The sequence below is a fragment of the Brachyistius frenatus genome, unplaced genomic scaffold (assembly GCF_029030835.1).
Source record: "Brachyistius frenatus isolate BFR_SWC_R1_liver_20210118 unplaced genomic scaffold, ASM2903083v1 Contig_63, whole genome shotgun sequence".
Lineage (NCBI taxonomy): Eukaryota > Metazoa > Chordata > Actinopteri > Embiotocidae > Brachyistius > Brachyistius frenatus.
The window spans coordinates 1,983,184-2,000,710 of NW_027210662.1; the positions used below are offsets into that span (position 1 = coordinate 1,983,184).

Consider the following 17,527-nt stretch of genomic DNA (forward strand, 5'->3'; position numbering starts at 1 on the left):
TTTATTTACTTTACAGTAGTTATCCCAGTGTCCATTCAACATCATAAAAACAATGTCATTGACCAAACTGTATCTTTGCAAAACATTTAAACTTTTATTACACATTGGTTTAAATACATTTCAGATCTGAGTTACAATATGTTTTTATTATCTATTGAAAAATCAGAATGAACCATTTATATGTATATGAGTATCAAATTTAATATACAGACATAAAGGAATGTTAATATATGCTGTATTTTATGGGCGATATCACAGACAAATTGTAGGAGTGACACAAAAATAATTAATCAGAGACTTTAAGTAGACCAGCTACTATAAATATATTCACATTTTTTTCCCTGAGATTTTAACAATTCCTTTACTGTCTGCTCATTTACATATTTTATTCAGAGTACAGGCACTGCCAAATTAAAGTCTTACAGCAAGTCTCCAGAAATATCATGAAAAACAGCTGTCAGTCTGAGAGGAAGATGTTACTCACTGATAGTTTATGCATCCTTATCATTTAGGAAAGACTAAAGAGCACACCTCAGACTTTAAAATATTGTTTCTCCCCTGAGCATTTATCAGTTGGTTGGTGCAGTTTAACCAACAGAAATAAGGACATTAGAAAATTGAAAGTTGAACTTCAGGATAGAAAGCTTCAGTTTGATTATCTGAGAACATGATGTTGCTTTGGACCATTAAGTCTCTCTGACAGTTAATCCATCTTGATTTGAATGCAACGTCAATAATTAATCATTCATTTCCTGAAAACAATTTCTATATGTAAAAACGTGATTTTGAAACACCCTTTATGCCTCAGTCTTCTTCCTAATGCTACTTGTAGTTTTGATGAGAACATTTATTTTTAATCAGAATTTGGGTCAAGATCTGTATTAAAGACAATAATGCAGATTACATCACGGATCCTGTCTGTGAATATTTAGGTTCTAAAGAGGGATAATTTGTGCCAAATGTCCAGCAAATTAGCTAACTGAGTTACTGCCATCTTAACTTAACATGGTGTAGTGCTAAATATCAGCAAAGTGCCATCACATTTTTTAGGACTGAACAGAAAAAAACATTTTCTTCAGAAAATAACATTATTCATTTTATTTAAATTGCACAATGCTGTCATAGATTTATGTCGGTTTATGTAAGATTGACCACTACCACAAGATTTTGACTTGAAAATTAGATAAAATAGGGAAAGTAAAAATTAATCTTCACCTTGTGATTTAGCACACAACTACGTGCATAGTTGTTTGATCTGCATCTACATTTACACAAAATGTTACTGCATATAAAGAAGCTTCTGAGATATCTTTCTAACGACCTACAGAGACGACACATGCAAACAAACTGGACCAAACATATAACCTCCACGGTGGATGTTACGTCACCAATTTGTGAAAGGATGCACACAGGTCCCATTTTAACAATCATCCTACACAGAAATAAAACCTGTTGGCATGGCTGATGCACTTTTATGTTATTGCAGCTTCAAGCCTGGCATCACCTCTGAAGCTCAGATTCCCTTTGTGCCATAGTCACATACATTACCATAATAAAAGAAAACAGGCTCACAATAAAAGGAGTCTTTAAACATTATACAGTCTTGGTACTAGCTTACTGAAGTGGCAGTGCAATAATGAAGACTATCCATCACCTCTACACAGGGGACGGTCCTGCCTTATGGATGTGACTGTGACTGTTGCATGTCTGTGTGAAATGTAGGAGGTGGGAGATACTCAGGAAGGTTATATTCTGTGTAAGCAGGTGGGAGATCATCAGGCTTTATTTCCACCTGAAATACAGAGAAAAAATACCAGTTAAATACCAAGAAATACACACTGAGGTATTTGTTGTGCATTTTTCTGTCAGTGCATTTGTAATTTTGGGACAGGAAGTGCTGAAGACAAAATGGGACATGCGATGTGTCCTTGTCTGGCTGGAATAGTTTTCAGTTTTATCTGTCACTGAGTGGTTTTGTATTAGAATCACCTCGTTATAGGAAGGTGGGGGCCCAGAGTAGACAGAGGTGCTATATCGGGGTGGTGCGTGGACTTCACCACCATGCTGGTTCTCACTGTCATCCTGTGCCAAGTTTCGAGGGAACGGGATGACATATATGGACCGCGGGCGCGCCTCCCTCTCGAGCTGTGTCTCCCTAAAACGAATGCACACTCTGCAGAAGGTGGTGCAGATCATGATGGAGAGACCGAAGCCCAGGATGCCCAGGAAGATTCTTGAAAAGGAGGATGAGAGAGATGGAGATGTCCGCAAAACAGAGGAAAAACTCATTTAGACTTGTCTGTGGTCTACAGCAACGGGTCCAAACACATTACATACTGTAAAAAAATGTATATAGCAAAAAAAAAAAGAATATGATATCAGTAATGGATAGCCAATATAACATAAAATAAGGATATTCTTTGATTTTGTTTGGTGTAAATACAAATCTTTGTGGACATATCTATAGACTATTTTTTCACACCTTCATTCATTTTAAAAGCTGTTTGCATTACCACTTTTATAATTTTCCTTTTTTGATCAAATGAAAAGAAAAAATATCTGAAGAAAATAAAAAGTGTCATTTTTTAAATCAGTCTTACACAGTATATACAGATGTTGGGAAAAATAAATACCATGGAAATGTGTCTTACTCGAGGTAGGGACCTAAAGGGGAACGAAATATCATCCTTCAATCTGCTTGGATAAACTCTTGATGGACCAAAATGAAGGTGGAGTCACAAACCACAGTATGAATCTGAAAGGCAAACAGGCAAGACATTGAATTTAAATTTTATCTTTAATTAAATGGGTTTTTTTCTAAAACACTCTGTGTAGCTGTTTAAACTTTATAGATTTGAAACCTGCTTGCTTTGTCGATTTCTTTAATATGGGTCCATGCTGACACCCTCCGCAACTAAAGATCCCATATTTTTTATCCTCATGTACTTGTGTGTACTTTGAACTTACATGTTTGGTCCTGGACAACACAATCTAAGAATGTTTAATTGCCCATCTATGCTGTCAGTGGTGACATAATACATTTAAAAAAAAAAAACCTGCTGTGTTAAATAAACAGTAACTACATTGTCACTGTTGTACGCCTCTGCCAACCAGCTAATCAAGATGCAGTTTATATCCATGTTTGTCCAGACTCATACTTGTAGGAAAAACTTGAAAGGAAGGCTTGTATGTGTTCACATGTTTTGCCAAATAAAGATGATTTCTGTACACAAAGTTGTAGCCATGACAGCCAACAATGCTTTAAATATGGATGTTGCTGCAAAGAAGCTTAAAATTAAAAAACTTGGATGCTTCAAATCAACATCAGAACATCTGTATGATCAGCACGGTTTCAAGATTCGTGTCACCAATTCAGTGTCTGACAAAAGGTGAAATGTGGTCACAATCTCCCCTTCTGTTCCTGACTTGTGGCATCATGTTAACAAGAATGGGACATACGTAAGGCAACAGTGACTTTTGACACACAAAATGTAATCAGTTCATCATTGAGTCCAAGTGAACGTTTGTGCCAAATGTGAAGATATTCCTGAAAGGCCTTCCTGAGATATTTAGTTCACAACACTGGGAAAAACATGAGGTAACCAGTGACCGTGACCTTTGAATTTTGGCCACAAAAATCAAAGCAGTTTATCCTTGAATCCAAGTGAACATTTGTGCCAAATTTGAAGAAATTTCCTCAACATGTCCTTGAGATATTGTATTTAGGAGAGTGGGACGGACAGACAACCAAGAGAGAGGCATACAAATGTTTAGTATACCACTGACTGACCACTGACATGGTGTAAACAATGCAAAATATGACCAAATACGTGAAAGGCAAACAAATCAAATTTGTAGTCAAATCCAGTCTCTCCAAATTAAATGTTACGGTTGAAAGTTTAAAACAATAGTTTGAACTAATAATATTCTTATTATCATATTACATTAACGATATTAACATCCATACCCATAAAGTTATTTGGCACACATCAACTCTTACAGGCAGAAATTAAGTGAATAAATAGATTTTTTTTTTCCAAGCTCCTTTTTATAAATACACTGGACATGATGAACATCCCTGGTGCTAATTTGAAGGGTCATATATAATATATGCCCCAGATCATTCTAGCCAACAATGATGTCAGTCATGTGCTTCAAACTATTGGGCAGTGCTATAAAAAACAAATCAGCTCCAAATCAAATAGTTGGCGACCAAACTGCAGTAATTATTAGAGAGGGCAACAAAAAAGAATTCTGCAAGGGGGCAGTAAAGGCAGGTGAACAAAATACAGTCAAGAGACCACCATACATTAAATAAAGAAATTGCAAAATACAGGTAGAATAGTTATAGTAAGCTACCATCAAATCTTGTAGTGTGAATCTCTGACCAACAATTGAATCTAGAAAGCTTGACAATGGACGAGAAAAAGAATGAACCAGCAGCTGGGTCGGAGTAACAACACCAGCTCTTCAGCAGTTAATGGAACCCCTACAACCTTCGACCAAGCGTGAACAACCCAACAGTGAATCTACAGAAACAACCCAGCACATTTTCTGAATGTAGATCTCTTCCAAGACAACACTTTGTCCTGCAGTGACTTCATGAGGTTTACAGTCATGTGGCTGCACTGGCTGGTGGTATTATGCAAGATCCGATGATTACTTTATTTCTATTGCCGTAAACCTATAAACCGGGTAATCAGGTGATCAAATACATAATGAGTATAAAAAGAACCAGAGGCATCAAAATCAAAGCCCGAAAGAACATTTTAAATTCAATAAATTATAATTCATTGCTATCCAATGGAAAGTGTGTACAGTATCTCTAATTTTGTGTACCTTTGAAATGTTCAGACAAAAGCGGGTGAGAAGATTCTTAAATCGTTTAAAACCAAAGGATTACTTGAACAATGATATTGGCACAAATCTGAAAAGAAGGGCTGCTCTTGGTTTATGAAAAGATGAACATACTTAACAGGTTGACAATCAGATTTCAACACACTGACTTACGCCCGAGTCACAGATAGGTCACAGAATAAGTTCATTACATAAGAGGGAGTTAAAGGTTGGCTTTGTGACCTAAGTTGGTCACAAGTTTTAATTATAGTTACATTAATATGAGCTAAAATTGCATCAACAGTGAAGTACACAAATTAGACAAAGATTATCACAAAATCTTGACTCATAAATTCCCAACATGATGTTGAAATTATACTCATAAGGCAACAAAAACTCTCTATATGTGGAATAAGGTTATCGAACATTATTATTGTTATCTACTGAGTTGATTATTAAACAAAAGCAAGCAAACAAAAAACTACAGAAGAATCACATGACAAGTGGGTGAGGTCAAAATTCACGATGTGGGATCAGTGAGCAGAGTGGAACAGAGGCCAGCTCTGTAAATACTGACTGTACAAACAAACAGCTCCTGGTGAGTTTCATTTGAGAAATATCATAATGAGACTACTTATATCAGCTTTCAGTAACTTTCAAAAACAGGAAGCAGAAGCAAAAGCATTTGAGTCTCTTACCTTCAGTGCGGCGACGTCTTCTCTCAGGTGTGGAGCAGAGTGCAGGTTTTATGGTGGGTGTGCTGATTAGGGGGCGGGTGTGTGTGTGTGTGTGTGTGTGTGTGTGTGTGTGTGTGTGTGTGTGTGTGTGTGTGTGTGTGTGTGTGTGTGTGTGTGTGTGTGTGTGTGTGTGTGTGTGTGTGTGTGTGTGTGTGTGTGTGTGTGTGTGTGTGTGTGGGTGGGTGTGTGTGTGTGTGTGGGTGTACACGCATGAGTGCAAATCAGAGCATGTTTATCAGCCACTGAAATACATTAAGAAAAATAAGTATTCTTAGTAATTTCAGCAGATTGTCTCAGTTTGTGATTATCTTGTACACGGCTGCTCCATATATGTTTTCACATATGTATTTATGTGTTTGTTTGGTCAGTTGGACAGTGTGTTTTATTAGTTTGTGCTAAAGGTCCGTCAGAAGAATTTATGGCAGCTTTAGTAGATTTAAAGTAACAGCTACCTTTCTCCACAACGTTACCTTAGAAACAAGCACAGCAGAGGATGATGAGCAGAATAGTGTTTTACATACAAACGTCTGTCTCTCGTTAAGTCATATCAAGAGCACTGAAATAAAACAGTTCCTCCATGTTCACATAAGCAAGATGAATCCGGATTCAAAGGGGCTTTACCATTTCTTTACGTGAACGCATTCTTCCATCAAACAATCCTGAAATAGAAGTACATTATGTGCTCGATAGAGTCAAACTTCTGGGATAATAAACATGACACGCTCATTTGAATAAAGTAAAGCAAAGTAAAGTAAAGCAAAGTAAAGTAAAGTAAAGTAAAGTAAAGTAAAGTAAAGTAAAGTAAAGTAAAGTAAAGACATTAAACTGAGATCTTTTGGATGTGTCTGTGATCAGGTGGGACCAACTCATAAATAAGTCCTGAGCTTTAGTCTCTAGTACAGGTTGAGCCCAAAACCTCTGCGTCCTACCTTTACTGATGCCCATGTCTTACACAGCACCCCTTTGGAGGCAGGCTTTTTTAATAGAAATCATCCATCTATTATCTGGACCCACTTTATCCTGAACAGGGTCATGAGGGTGCTGGAGCCTGTCCCAGCTGAATTTGGGCGAAGGCGGGGTACACCAGTCCACCGCAGCACCAATACAGAGACACACTGACGCTCACATTTACAGTCCAATGAATGTCTGTCTGTCCACACAGACGATCGGCATGGTTCAAACCCAGAACCTTCTGAGTGCTAACCGTTGCACTGCTATGCTGCCTGGAAAATAAATTACCCTACAAACCAGGAAATCCCTCCTCTCTGACTGGAACACGTGGCCTGCTGAGCAGAGGAGTGATAAGATACAAAGATTACATCTGTGTAACTCCCAGGAAGTGAACATGCAACGTTTATCATAATTATTCATGTTTAACAGAATACAGTGAGAGGAATACACTTTTTTTTTTTTTTTTATCAAATCTATTTTATTGTTCCAACATTTTATTTCACAATTAATCTCCTTTCAAATTAACAGCAGTAGAAAAAGAAGACATGCACTACAGAGTCAAATAACCATATTGCATACATTGTTTTAAGTCTATCAAATTTCAATGCAGTTACAAATGTTCAGAGCAGTGGTGCCAGTATTCATATTTACGTTCTCAATATTAGAAATTCAAGCAAACAGTGGAAAAATAGTATCCGATGTGGTGATGCAGCTGTGTGATTTTGAACATATATTATATTAAATTTTGGTTCCTGGTTAAATTTGGACTCTTTCCTGCCTTGCTGATGTTTCAGAATACATTCAGGTGTAGCTCCACACATTTCCAAATTTTCCATATTTGAATGTGAGAAGCAGCAAGCCTCTTTCTGGCTTCTTTCTCTAGATCTCCAGAAATATTAAATATCTGACACGCAGTGCATTTTTTCAGTTCAACATTTACTATTTGTACACTAAATTATTTCTGTTGTTGCTTTCTGCAGTGATGATTCAGCATAAATCAACATCATAAAAACACAGACTTCACACTGGTAAAAAAAAAAAATACACAACCCTACTTAACACACATATTTGCACAGGACACACTCTTAACAGACAACTCTGAGCAGAAACAAACACATGACGATTAGTTCGGCATAGAGTACTTTCTTTGGGAAACAATCGCCCAAGAAAAACGTCTGGGGAAAAAAAGAGACTTTTTGGAATCACAACAATGAGGGAACCGCACTGGTTCCTTTACAAATATCCCATCCATTGTCCTATCTTTTTTCACATACGGAGGACCTTTACAATTGCAAATCAAACGTATATAAATCTGAAAAAGGCTTTTATTTGCTCACTTAACAATTTATTCTTTAGAGAGGGTGAGAAAAATATTGTCACGGTCAGTCAGTTTTGGGATATCAAATAGTGTGCAGTTATGTATGTTAACTGCAATCTATTCAAAAGCACGCTACCTCTTGTTGTGATTTGTTTAAATCCTTGGGTCAGTCTGATATATACCATATCAGTGGACTTTTAAAGTCTCAGTTGAGCTCAAAGACATGTTTCATAGTTGTCATCAAGCATTAAGTCATCTAATTTTCCCACTCCTCTGTTTCTGCAGATAGAGACATAATTATCCACACCAGGCACATTGTGTCTCCTGGAGCTATAAATCATCATGAGGCATCCGGTGGTTACGTTTTTCCAGCCAAGCCTGCAGCAGAGGAAGGTGTGTGTCCATCCAGCGGATATTATCCTCGATGGTCTCCAGGGTCTGCTGGATGCACCTCAGCTCTGAGCCAGTCTCCTCGGTCAGGGAGCCGAAGAAGCTTCGTACCTGAGCGCATGCAGAAGAGGGATATTTGTTTGTCATGAGATCCCAAATTGACATTTATCCCCGAAATGAGTGCAATAGTAGAACAACAAGCTACAATTACAAGATATGAGATGCAGAAAAATACCAAAAAAATATTTTTGAAACAATAAACTACTTAAGTTAAAAAAAAAAATGTTTTTAAGTTTATTGTTTCAAAATATTTTTATATTTATATATATATATATATTCAGGTTTCATTTGTTTTTTACATTATGAAGCAGGCTTAGGTGCCATCTAGATAATGTTAAAGTGTCAAAACACTCAGCACATGTAGGAATTCACACAGCCTGTGTTCAGAAACTGCTGTTTGGACGAGCCGTTTGGACTTCTGTGAGTTTTGTGATGTCACAAACTCATGCTCAACTCATACGTCTATGTGAAAGCATAGACCGAGCAGTCATACCATCGTGGAGCTACCAAGCTACAAGACAGAAGAAAACCTGTGGTTGGCCTGAATGTGCGTCACTCAGAGAGGAGTGGGCCAATCAGAAGAAAGAGTAGAAAGGATAGAGAGGTAGAGAGGACATGTCAAACTATATTAAGATGCTTTTTGGTACTTAAAACCACACAAATATTTTCTTATAAAGATGAAGACTGCAAAGAAAAGTCTCTAAAATGTTAAAAAAAAAAAAAAAAAAAAAAGTGACCTTTAAGTAAACATGAAAGTGCTAACCATGTACAAACTGATAAAGTTCATACAGTATATCCTACTTCTCATTCCCATTTGAATCATGCCAATGCAGATATTTTAGTGAGATTGTTTTCTTGAAACAATACAAAAAGACCTGCACTCAGTGCACTGAACACTAAAACAGTCAGATAACTGACTAGATTTTCTAATACAAATAAAGAAAGCCCAAGTAGACACACGGCCCTCCTTACCTCATCCAGCTTCTCCCTGGTAGAATACTGGTTGGTCACACCAGTCACCATGTATGATATAGAGTGAGAGCCGAGGTCAAACCTGTGGCACCAAAGTAGATACAGAGACAAGTTCAGGATATTCAACCGTTTACTTTTTCTTGCACAGAGTAAAAAAGGGTAACTATTCTTAAAACAAAACTTTGAATTATGTATGATGTTATCGACCTTTTTGAGTCCTTTAAATCCTTCTTTTAACTTCTGTTTCTCCTGAGCAGAGCGCAGCACATTTATAAGCACAGAGCAGACGAAAGCAAGAACCTTTGTGTGTAAGTGTCCCAGGTCACGTCACTTTATCAACATCAGGACCTGAATTACACGTTTTTGTGACCACTAGTAGGTGAACATTTGTGATTTCACCATCATCCATTCCATCGTGAAATCGCAAATGTGCACATACCAGAGATCACAAAAACACGTTACTCAGGTGCTGATGTTGATCAAGTGATGTAACTTGGGAATACCTACTCAGGAAGGTCATGGCTTCCATCTGCTCCATGCACATCACTGTGCTGCAGTGCGTTTGAGCGCAACAGAACAGTCTTAAAACTTTTTGAAGGTCCTTCGTAAGTCAAAAGCTAAATACAGACCATTCTATAAAATTGCACACTTTTGACACAAGCATGACTCTCCAACTGATAAAAAAAAAAAAAAATACCACATATGTACCAGACTATAATCACGTCTCACAATGACTCATTATGTAACTGTGTATTTTAATTTAGGCTGATCAGGCATTATGGAGCATATAAATTAATTGAAATGCGAGATGGGCTGACTGACTTTTTGATCAGGGTGTGCCAGTTGGCTCGTAGGAAGTCCCAGCCTATTTTGTAGCCATGAGGGTTCTTGCTGACAGCGACGATCACGTCTGGGAGGTCCTGAGTCTTCATCACCTCACCGTGGAGGCTCTGCTCCATCATCCTGCAGGCAGAGGGAGAGGAAGGGAGATTATGTCTCCGTTTCGTTAACTAGGATTCGCTGAAGTTGCCTCAGTTTCCATGATCTACACACCATTTGAGTTTGTCCTGCAGAGAGGTCACACCCATGGCGATCTTCATGCGGCTCTTGACAGACATTTGCAGCGAATGGCGGTACTTCTCAAACAGGAAGTCCCATCCTTCTGGTGTTCGAGCTCCAATCACAAACACAGCCATCGTGATGTCAACAGGGAGGCTAAAAACAAAGAAGGTTTTCAGTTCAGAGACCAACGTCTGAATATCTTGAATCTTTACATACAAGTGTTTTATACAGACTGCTGTGCTGTTTAAGACCGTGACCCCTGACCTCATGTTGCCATCAGAGTCCTTCCACTGGTTAAAGAGCTGGCTGGCTTTGGCCACACAGGGGGCGTAATTTCTGACGCAGGCGAACAGCAGCAGGTAGCTCCTCAACATTCGCTCAGACACCGAACCGGAGTCGGTCCACTCCTGTCGATCAACCAGCTCCCGGAACAGATCCACAATGTAGCTCTAAAAAAACACAAGTAGTCATTGTATATATTCGTTCTGAAAGGGGTCGTCCATTACACATACTGAACTTGTATTAGTTCATAATCTCATCAGCTGATGAATTTGGTTTTGGAAGTAAAAGTTTCATATCACTAAAAATGTAAGTTATTCATGGTTAGATGCAAGTACAAAATTTTAAAAAAACTATTGGTAGTTCTTTTTTTTTAGATAAGAGATGATTAGTCTATTGATTTTCTTCTTCAATTGTGATGTTTCTAAAGACATTTTGGATTTATCATGAACAGGTTAGTGTCATCCAAAACCTTTAAAAGCAGTGTCACGACATGAACCTCCATTAAGACTTCAAACACTTTCAACTTTGACACAGACCAGTTGACCAGATTATTTTTGTATTTTATTGACGTGATTTACTGTAAATGATCTGACCTTCATCTGGTTCTCCAGCACGGCCATGTCTCTCTTCTCCATCAGTTTGTACAGAGGTACGAGCTCTCCAAAGCCCTGAGTCACGGGCATGATCTCCGTCTCTCTGGACAGGTAGAGCGACAGCTCCAGAGCCGTGTCCAGCCTCACCTTCCCAATACTGCAGCACACAAGACAGGATTCAAATCAACATCACGCTGCGTCTACGTCCATTCTGGCACTTTTAAAATGTTTGGCTACTAGACTAATTATATTAGTTAGGAAATAGATTATATAATTCAGAACCAACTGTAAATGAAGAGGAGGGAAACAACAATGATGAATTTTACAACTGAAGGCAAGAAAGTTTCCCTTTTTATTACCACAGAGTTGGTGCTAAGGTTCATGGGAATTGGGAGCAGGTAACTTAACCAATCAGACTGCCTAAATAAAATTTGTGCAGAATTAACAGCAAATTCAACTTATTATATGATATTAAACGAATTTTTAAAGGTACCTGACGAGCTGGAAGACGTTTTGGATGAGGCTGGCGCGATCGTTGCTGGTCAGGGCGGTGTGGTTGTGTTGCAGCAGTCTGATGATGGAGCTCCACCCCTCGCCTGCATAGTGGACCATGTAGTAGCCACTCATGTCCACATTGAACTTCACCCAGTCCACCTCCTCTGGCAGGTACAGGACATCTGCATGGGACGGAAGAGTGAAGACAAGCTTCGAGGTGAAGGAGATATGTGGTAATATAATTTGATGTATGCTGAATACAGCAAAATCAGCCTCGTCAAACTGAGTGAACTCTTTACCACTCTTTGTCTTGAGCAGAAAGCGGTGGATGGTATTGGAGGCGCTGGTAATGTAGGTCAGTGGGATCTGCCACAGGAATCTAACAACACACAATGAAAATAAATAAATAAAATTAATAAATTAATTAAAAAATCAAAAGATGAAATATTAATGACTGTGAAAATAAAACAGCAGTGAAACTATAGATGAAGTAAGTAAAGATGACTTTTCACTTGCAAGCTTCAAATACAGTCCAACAGCTGTTAAAAAAAAACTGCAGGTTTGCATTTATTGAAGCCAGATGATGAAACAAATGATGTAACAATAAACAATAAACTGATGGATTTTTGCATTTAAGTATGTGCAGTGTCAGGGACTTCTGCAAAAACTAAAACTGTAAACTTCTGACATTTTACCCTTCAGCGAGAGAGGGATCGTCTGTCTTCAGGTAGCGCTCCTGACTGAGCCTGACCTCCCGACCTCTGACCTCCACAGTGACCAGCGGGAAGCCCTCCTGCAGTGTCCAGGTGTCCATGATGGCCCGGACATCCAGCTCATCGTCAGAGTACCACTTCTGTGTGAGCATGAACACATCACACATTCAGACAACAAATAGTTGAACAGTGACTTGTGTGATTTTGATATTAGACTTCTACAGATCAGTCGGGGAAATACAGAAATAATGAGAATTGTTTTTAGTTAGTAGAGTATGTTTGCTCAGTAAGAGTACTTTGTTGAACCTGGTTTATACCAAACAAGAAAACCTACGGAAGATCCAGACTGATGTTTCTGTTTGGAGCAGAATTGTGTTTGTTTAATTCGGCCTTCATCCAAATCATCGGAGTTACAGATCTGGAGGTGAAAAGCACAAAATTTAGCAAATAATTATAACAGCAGACAAACATAAAAGTGATGCTTGCAGACATGTATGGTGTGTGTATGGCAGCCAGAAAAACAGGCAACAACACAGATGTTTTAAATGTCATTGTTTAGTCAACTACTGAGCTGAAGTTAAATGATTTAAGGCCAGTTGCTTTGACCAGATGTTACCCATCATGCAGCTGTTTATTGGCCTTACCATTAGTCACATGACACATCTAATTCAATAAATTTGACTGATTTTGGATTAATACTTCAAATTTTCATAATTATTGTCGAAGCACTGAGTGACCACTAAACCAAGCCGTATAACAGCGTTCAGACTGACCTTTAACATGAATGTCGATATTAAGCTCTGATGTACATTTAACACACACACGACTCACATCAGTCAGGCTCTCCCACAGGTGGGTGTTCACAGTGTTTTGGTAGCTGTAGCGCTTCAGGTATCGGATGATGCCAATCTCAAAGGCTTCGGGAGTGAGGAAGTCCCGCAGCATATTCAGAATACACGCTCCCTGATTTACAAAAAAAAAAAAAAAAAAAATACAAAATATAAAACATCTGTTGAGCAATTAAGTACTTTAATAAGTCATTTCCCGTATTTCGACATTTGATTCTTTGTGAATAACACATTATATGGAAAATTATAATCTATGGAAATTACAGATAATCATTTGTACAGTTTCGATATACTTTATGAGTGCGTCAACATTAAATAGTTGCTCCTTCTGACAGAGTGAGGCTTACCTTGTCGTACGACACATCGTCGAACATCTCCTGGATCTGCGTGGGGTTTTCCACGGGGGTGGAGACGGGGTGGGAGGAGCTGAGGGAGTCGACCTCCATCGCCTCAAAACATTTGTTTAAGAAGAAGTCATCCTGGGAGAAGGAGAGGATGTTGTTTTTATGTGACTGTCATTCAGCTCATAGTGCTTTTATACAACACTGCACCATGAATATCTTTCTAGATTTTAACTTGGACAAACACAAATATAGGAACAGAAAAGATAAAAACAGACTGCGGTGTGTGGCAGATTGAACTTCATGCTCTGACCATGAGTCAGCTCTAAGTACGTTTCCTGAGCTCAGCTCTCACCACGTGCAGTTCTGGGTAGGTGATGTCGAGGGAAATAAACTCCATGAACTTGGCGAAACCCTCATTGAGCCACAAGTCATTCCACCACTCCATCGTCACCAGGTTCCCAAACCACTGGACAGGTAGGAAAATATGGAAGAACAGTAGTTAACAATTCATCTTTAACTTTAGTCCCATTCAGGCTGACCCGCACAATTCTGTATCTACTGCTGATTCATGATGATATCCTGCACATAAAACTGAAGCAAGTTTTCCAGCTACCTGGTGAGCGAGCTCGTGGGCAATAACCTTGGTGATGCCTAGTTTGTCAGAAGCGGAGGACTTGTCGGGGTCAAAGAGGAGGCCCGTCTCTCTGTAGGTGGTCAGCCCCCAGTTCTCCATCGCACCCGACTGGAAGTCAGGGATGGCCGCCAGGTCTGAGGAGAAACATCGAGTACATAAATGCTAGAACTGAATACTGTAGGGTGCGATCATGTCTCCTCCTGGGTACCTCACACCCAGCAGTATGACACAAGACAAGATCCTGGATGTGCGCCCAACGGACAGACACTCACCGTGCAAACGACACAATTATCACAGACGAATGAGAGACCACAACAAAACACAGACCTGTGATTTTAACACACTGCTCTCAAAGATTAACAGAGGTACATACGGTAAGATTATGTTCTTTACATAATAAAACTTTCATTTAAATCAGTCAGTTCTTTTGGAAGTCAAAACAGCTAAATGTATTTCTACAAACGAAATACTGTAGCTGCTACTACTCCCATGGCTGTGCCTTAACACCGGGTAATTACACATATTTCCACTGACCTTGTTTGGGAAGAGGGTAAGGAATATCAAAAAAGTCATCGTAGAAGTCCAACAGCTTGACGGCAGCATCCAGTGCATAGGCCGTCTGGTCGATCTTCTCAGGGACCGCATACACTGAAATCTGATGGGAATCAGGTTAAAGAACAGGTTAGGTTTTATCAGTCAATTTGTAGTCAATTGTATATATTACAGAGGATGTCTCCAAAGTTACAAAGCAATCCTATATAAACCGAGAGAACAACAGGTCGTGCGTCTCACCTTGACCCCGTGCTGGGTGGTCTTGCTCACAGACAGGAAGTCAGACACCACGTAGGCCACCAGGTAAGTGCTCATCTTCACAGTGGTGTCAAAGTGATCCTCCAGCAGACTGCCGGGCAACTCCACTGTTTTCACCTGTGAACCGCAGCGAAAGAAATGGAGGGAAGAGAGGCAACGTCATCACATTCATTACAGATAGAAAATGGTAAATTTGTAGGGGTTTTTTGTGTGTAAAGTCTGACAGCCATATTCTTATGTGTAATAATCATTCGTTGGTATTTAATATAAACTGACAGTGCTGTATATACTGTACGTTTACCATGGGCATGTTGGATATGGCTATGTGGCGTCGCTCTCGTACAATCCGTATGGTGAAGTTGGCTTTGAAGGCAGGTTCATCAAAACAGGGGAAAGCTCCACGAGCAAAGGTGGCTTCAAACTGTGTGGATGCCAGGATCCTGAAAATATATTAGACAAAGTGGATTAAAGCGGCTATAGTTTTGATATGTCAGCATCAGAGGTTTGTTAAATTCAACCATATTCTCACTAACTTTCATCAGTTGTACTTATGATACTGCTGATTCTCAAAGAAGACTACATTTCCCATGAAGGTTATTAGCTGCCGTTTCTTGCCACTTTGGTGTGTTTTTGTATTTTCCGTTACTTAAACAGTGCTGAAAGTAAATTTTCGAAAGGATTCTGTATTTTGGCTGATAAATTCAGCCAATAAGTGCGATGTTCTTACCGGACCTCCCCGCTGCTGGTGTGGTAGCTGCTCTTGTAGAAACCGTGGTAGCTGTCAGACAAGTTGGCAGCAAACTCCAGCTGGACCTCGTACTTCCTCCCTTTGGTCAGCACCGTGTCGGACAGCAGGGCGAGCTGATGGGAGCGAGGATACTCCAACACCTGAAGGGGCCGCGCTCCCTCAGGTGCCAGGAGCAGCACGCTGGATATCTGCAGCTGCTTGGAGTGGAGGATCACAGTGCTGGTGTCTTCTTGCACATCCAGCAAGATCCTAACAACGCCGGTGAAGTCGAGGGTGGTCAGGTTGGGGTGGATGCTCAGGTCATAGTGGATGGGGGTGATGGTTTTGGGGAGCCTCATGCGGTCCCAGGGGAACAGCTGGCCGTTGGTGGCTATGGGGGGGTCTTTGACTTGGTGGGGGTTCGGTAACTGGGCCCCTGATGAGGGAGGAAGGAGAGGGAAGAGCAGCAGCAGGAGAGGGGCCACTAACATGGTGACAGAGAGAGCAGCTGGAACACAAACATTCAGACACATTTCATTATAAACTCATATTTATTGTAATGTCACACTGGGCACATTTCACAGGGATAGCTGCAAACTGCTGCTGTTTAAACACTGTAGCACAATGACAGTGCATGATCATGACACCATCGATTTACACACATTTCCATTCATTTATGATCCCAAATCATTATTAAAATGACTCCATTACTCCAAAACTGAGGATTTAAATCATCTATTATATAAAAAATTTTTAACATCAGTTGGTTGTGTATGCATTATGTCAAAAATATTAAAGTTACCGTGTCGTCTTCCGCACGCAGGTCTGGGACAAAAAAAAAAATTCAAGAGCGAAAGTGAAAACACAACTCGAAGGAAGGAAGAATTGCATGCTGGGAGAAACCAGCGGAAACGTTCACCGTGCTGAGCTGTCGAGGTCAGTGTTCAGGTTAGTGTATGACCTGCAGCTGTGGTGACATGACTGATAAGATATCAGGACGTCTGTTCATGTCTGCAGCTCTCTAACACACGAACACACCGGCAGGAACCGTGCAGACGTCCGACCCCGTTATTTGACCAAATTAAGTAGTTCACGACCAACTATTTGCAAAGAAACGTTACTGCGTCACTCCACTATGGTTATTAAACACCAAAGCATGAGCAGTATGGATTTGAAGAAGGAAACAGAAGGGGAGAAACAGGAAGTTTATTTTTCTTATGGCCTGCAATCACACATATAACCGCTAGGGGACGCCATCGACTGGGTTAAAGGAGTTTTCTGTTGCGTCTGTAATTTCCAGGCTGGTGATTGGCTGGACTAAAGTCGTAATTTCAGAGGTTAAAAATGAATACAAATAAATATAAATCTTGAATATATGACAACATTTCAAAAACATGACTAACATAATTGCTCACTGATAATTATGTTATTTAATAGATGTCAGAAGTTGTGCTTTTCACTATTGGTTTTGGACAGTTCTGTAACATCTATACACTTTATAAAATGAAATAAGATCTCTTGAAGTTGAACTGTTTGGTTTTATCAGTATGATATTACTCAAGTAAAAGCAACACTTTTATCCATTATGTTGTTCTCAAAACAAAACATTGAAAAAGTTCAGGTTTATAATTCCAAGTGACAAAATATAAATTCTGAATCAGTCTGATGGAGGAACATTGAGGAGATGTTTTTTTATGTTCAGCCCACCGACATCACAACTGTGCTCCATTTCAAATTAGATTCCTTGCTGTTCAT

General features: G+C 39.5%; 2 protein-coding genes across 2 annotated transcripts; both read right to left on the reverse strand.

The window, feature by feature from the left end:
- LOC138625582 (uncharacterized) lies at window positions 1-5,557 on the reverse strand. Its single transcript, XM_069706588.1, has 4 exons — window positions 5,535-5,557; window positions 2,652-2,755; window positions 1,990-2,233; window positions 1-1,792 (listed from the first exon to the last, which is right to left on the reverse strand). Exons 2-4 carry the CDS (start codon window positions 2,684-2,686, stop codon window positions 1,679-1,681), a joined length of 393 nt encoding a protein of 130 aa, XP_069562689.1. The 5' UTR covers window positions 2,687-2,755; window positions 5,535-5,557; the 3' UTR covers window positions 1-1,678.
- Window positions 5,558-7,000: 1,443 nt separating this feature from the next.
- erap1b (endoplasmic reticulum aminopeptidase 1b) lies at window positions 7,001-16,931 on the reverse strand. Its single transcript, XM_069706556.1, has 19 exons — window positions 16,575-16,931; window positions 15,773-16,280; window positions 15,347-15,485; window positions 15,028-15,162; window positions 14,770-14,890; window positions 14,215-14,369; window positions 13,954-14,067; window positions 13,605-13,736; window positions 13,241-13,372; window positions 12,744-12,827; window positions 12,392-12,549; window positions 11,996-12,075; window positions 11,695-11,878; window positions 11,202-11,358; window positions 10,591-10,775; window positions 10,318-10,479; window positions 10,087-10,227; window positions 9,265-9,346; window positions 7,001-8,343 (listed from the first exon to the last, which is right to left on the reverse strand). The coding sequence occupies exons 2-19, from the start codon at window positions 16,261-16,263 to the stop codon at window positions 8,173-8,175; spliced, it is 2,823 nt and encodes a 940-aa protein (XP_069562657.1). The 5' UTR covers window positions 16,264-16,280; window positions 16,575-16,931; the 3' UTR covers window positions 7,001-8,172.
- Between the last annotated feature and the right edge of the window lie 596 nt (window positions 16,932-17,527).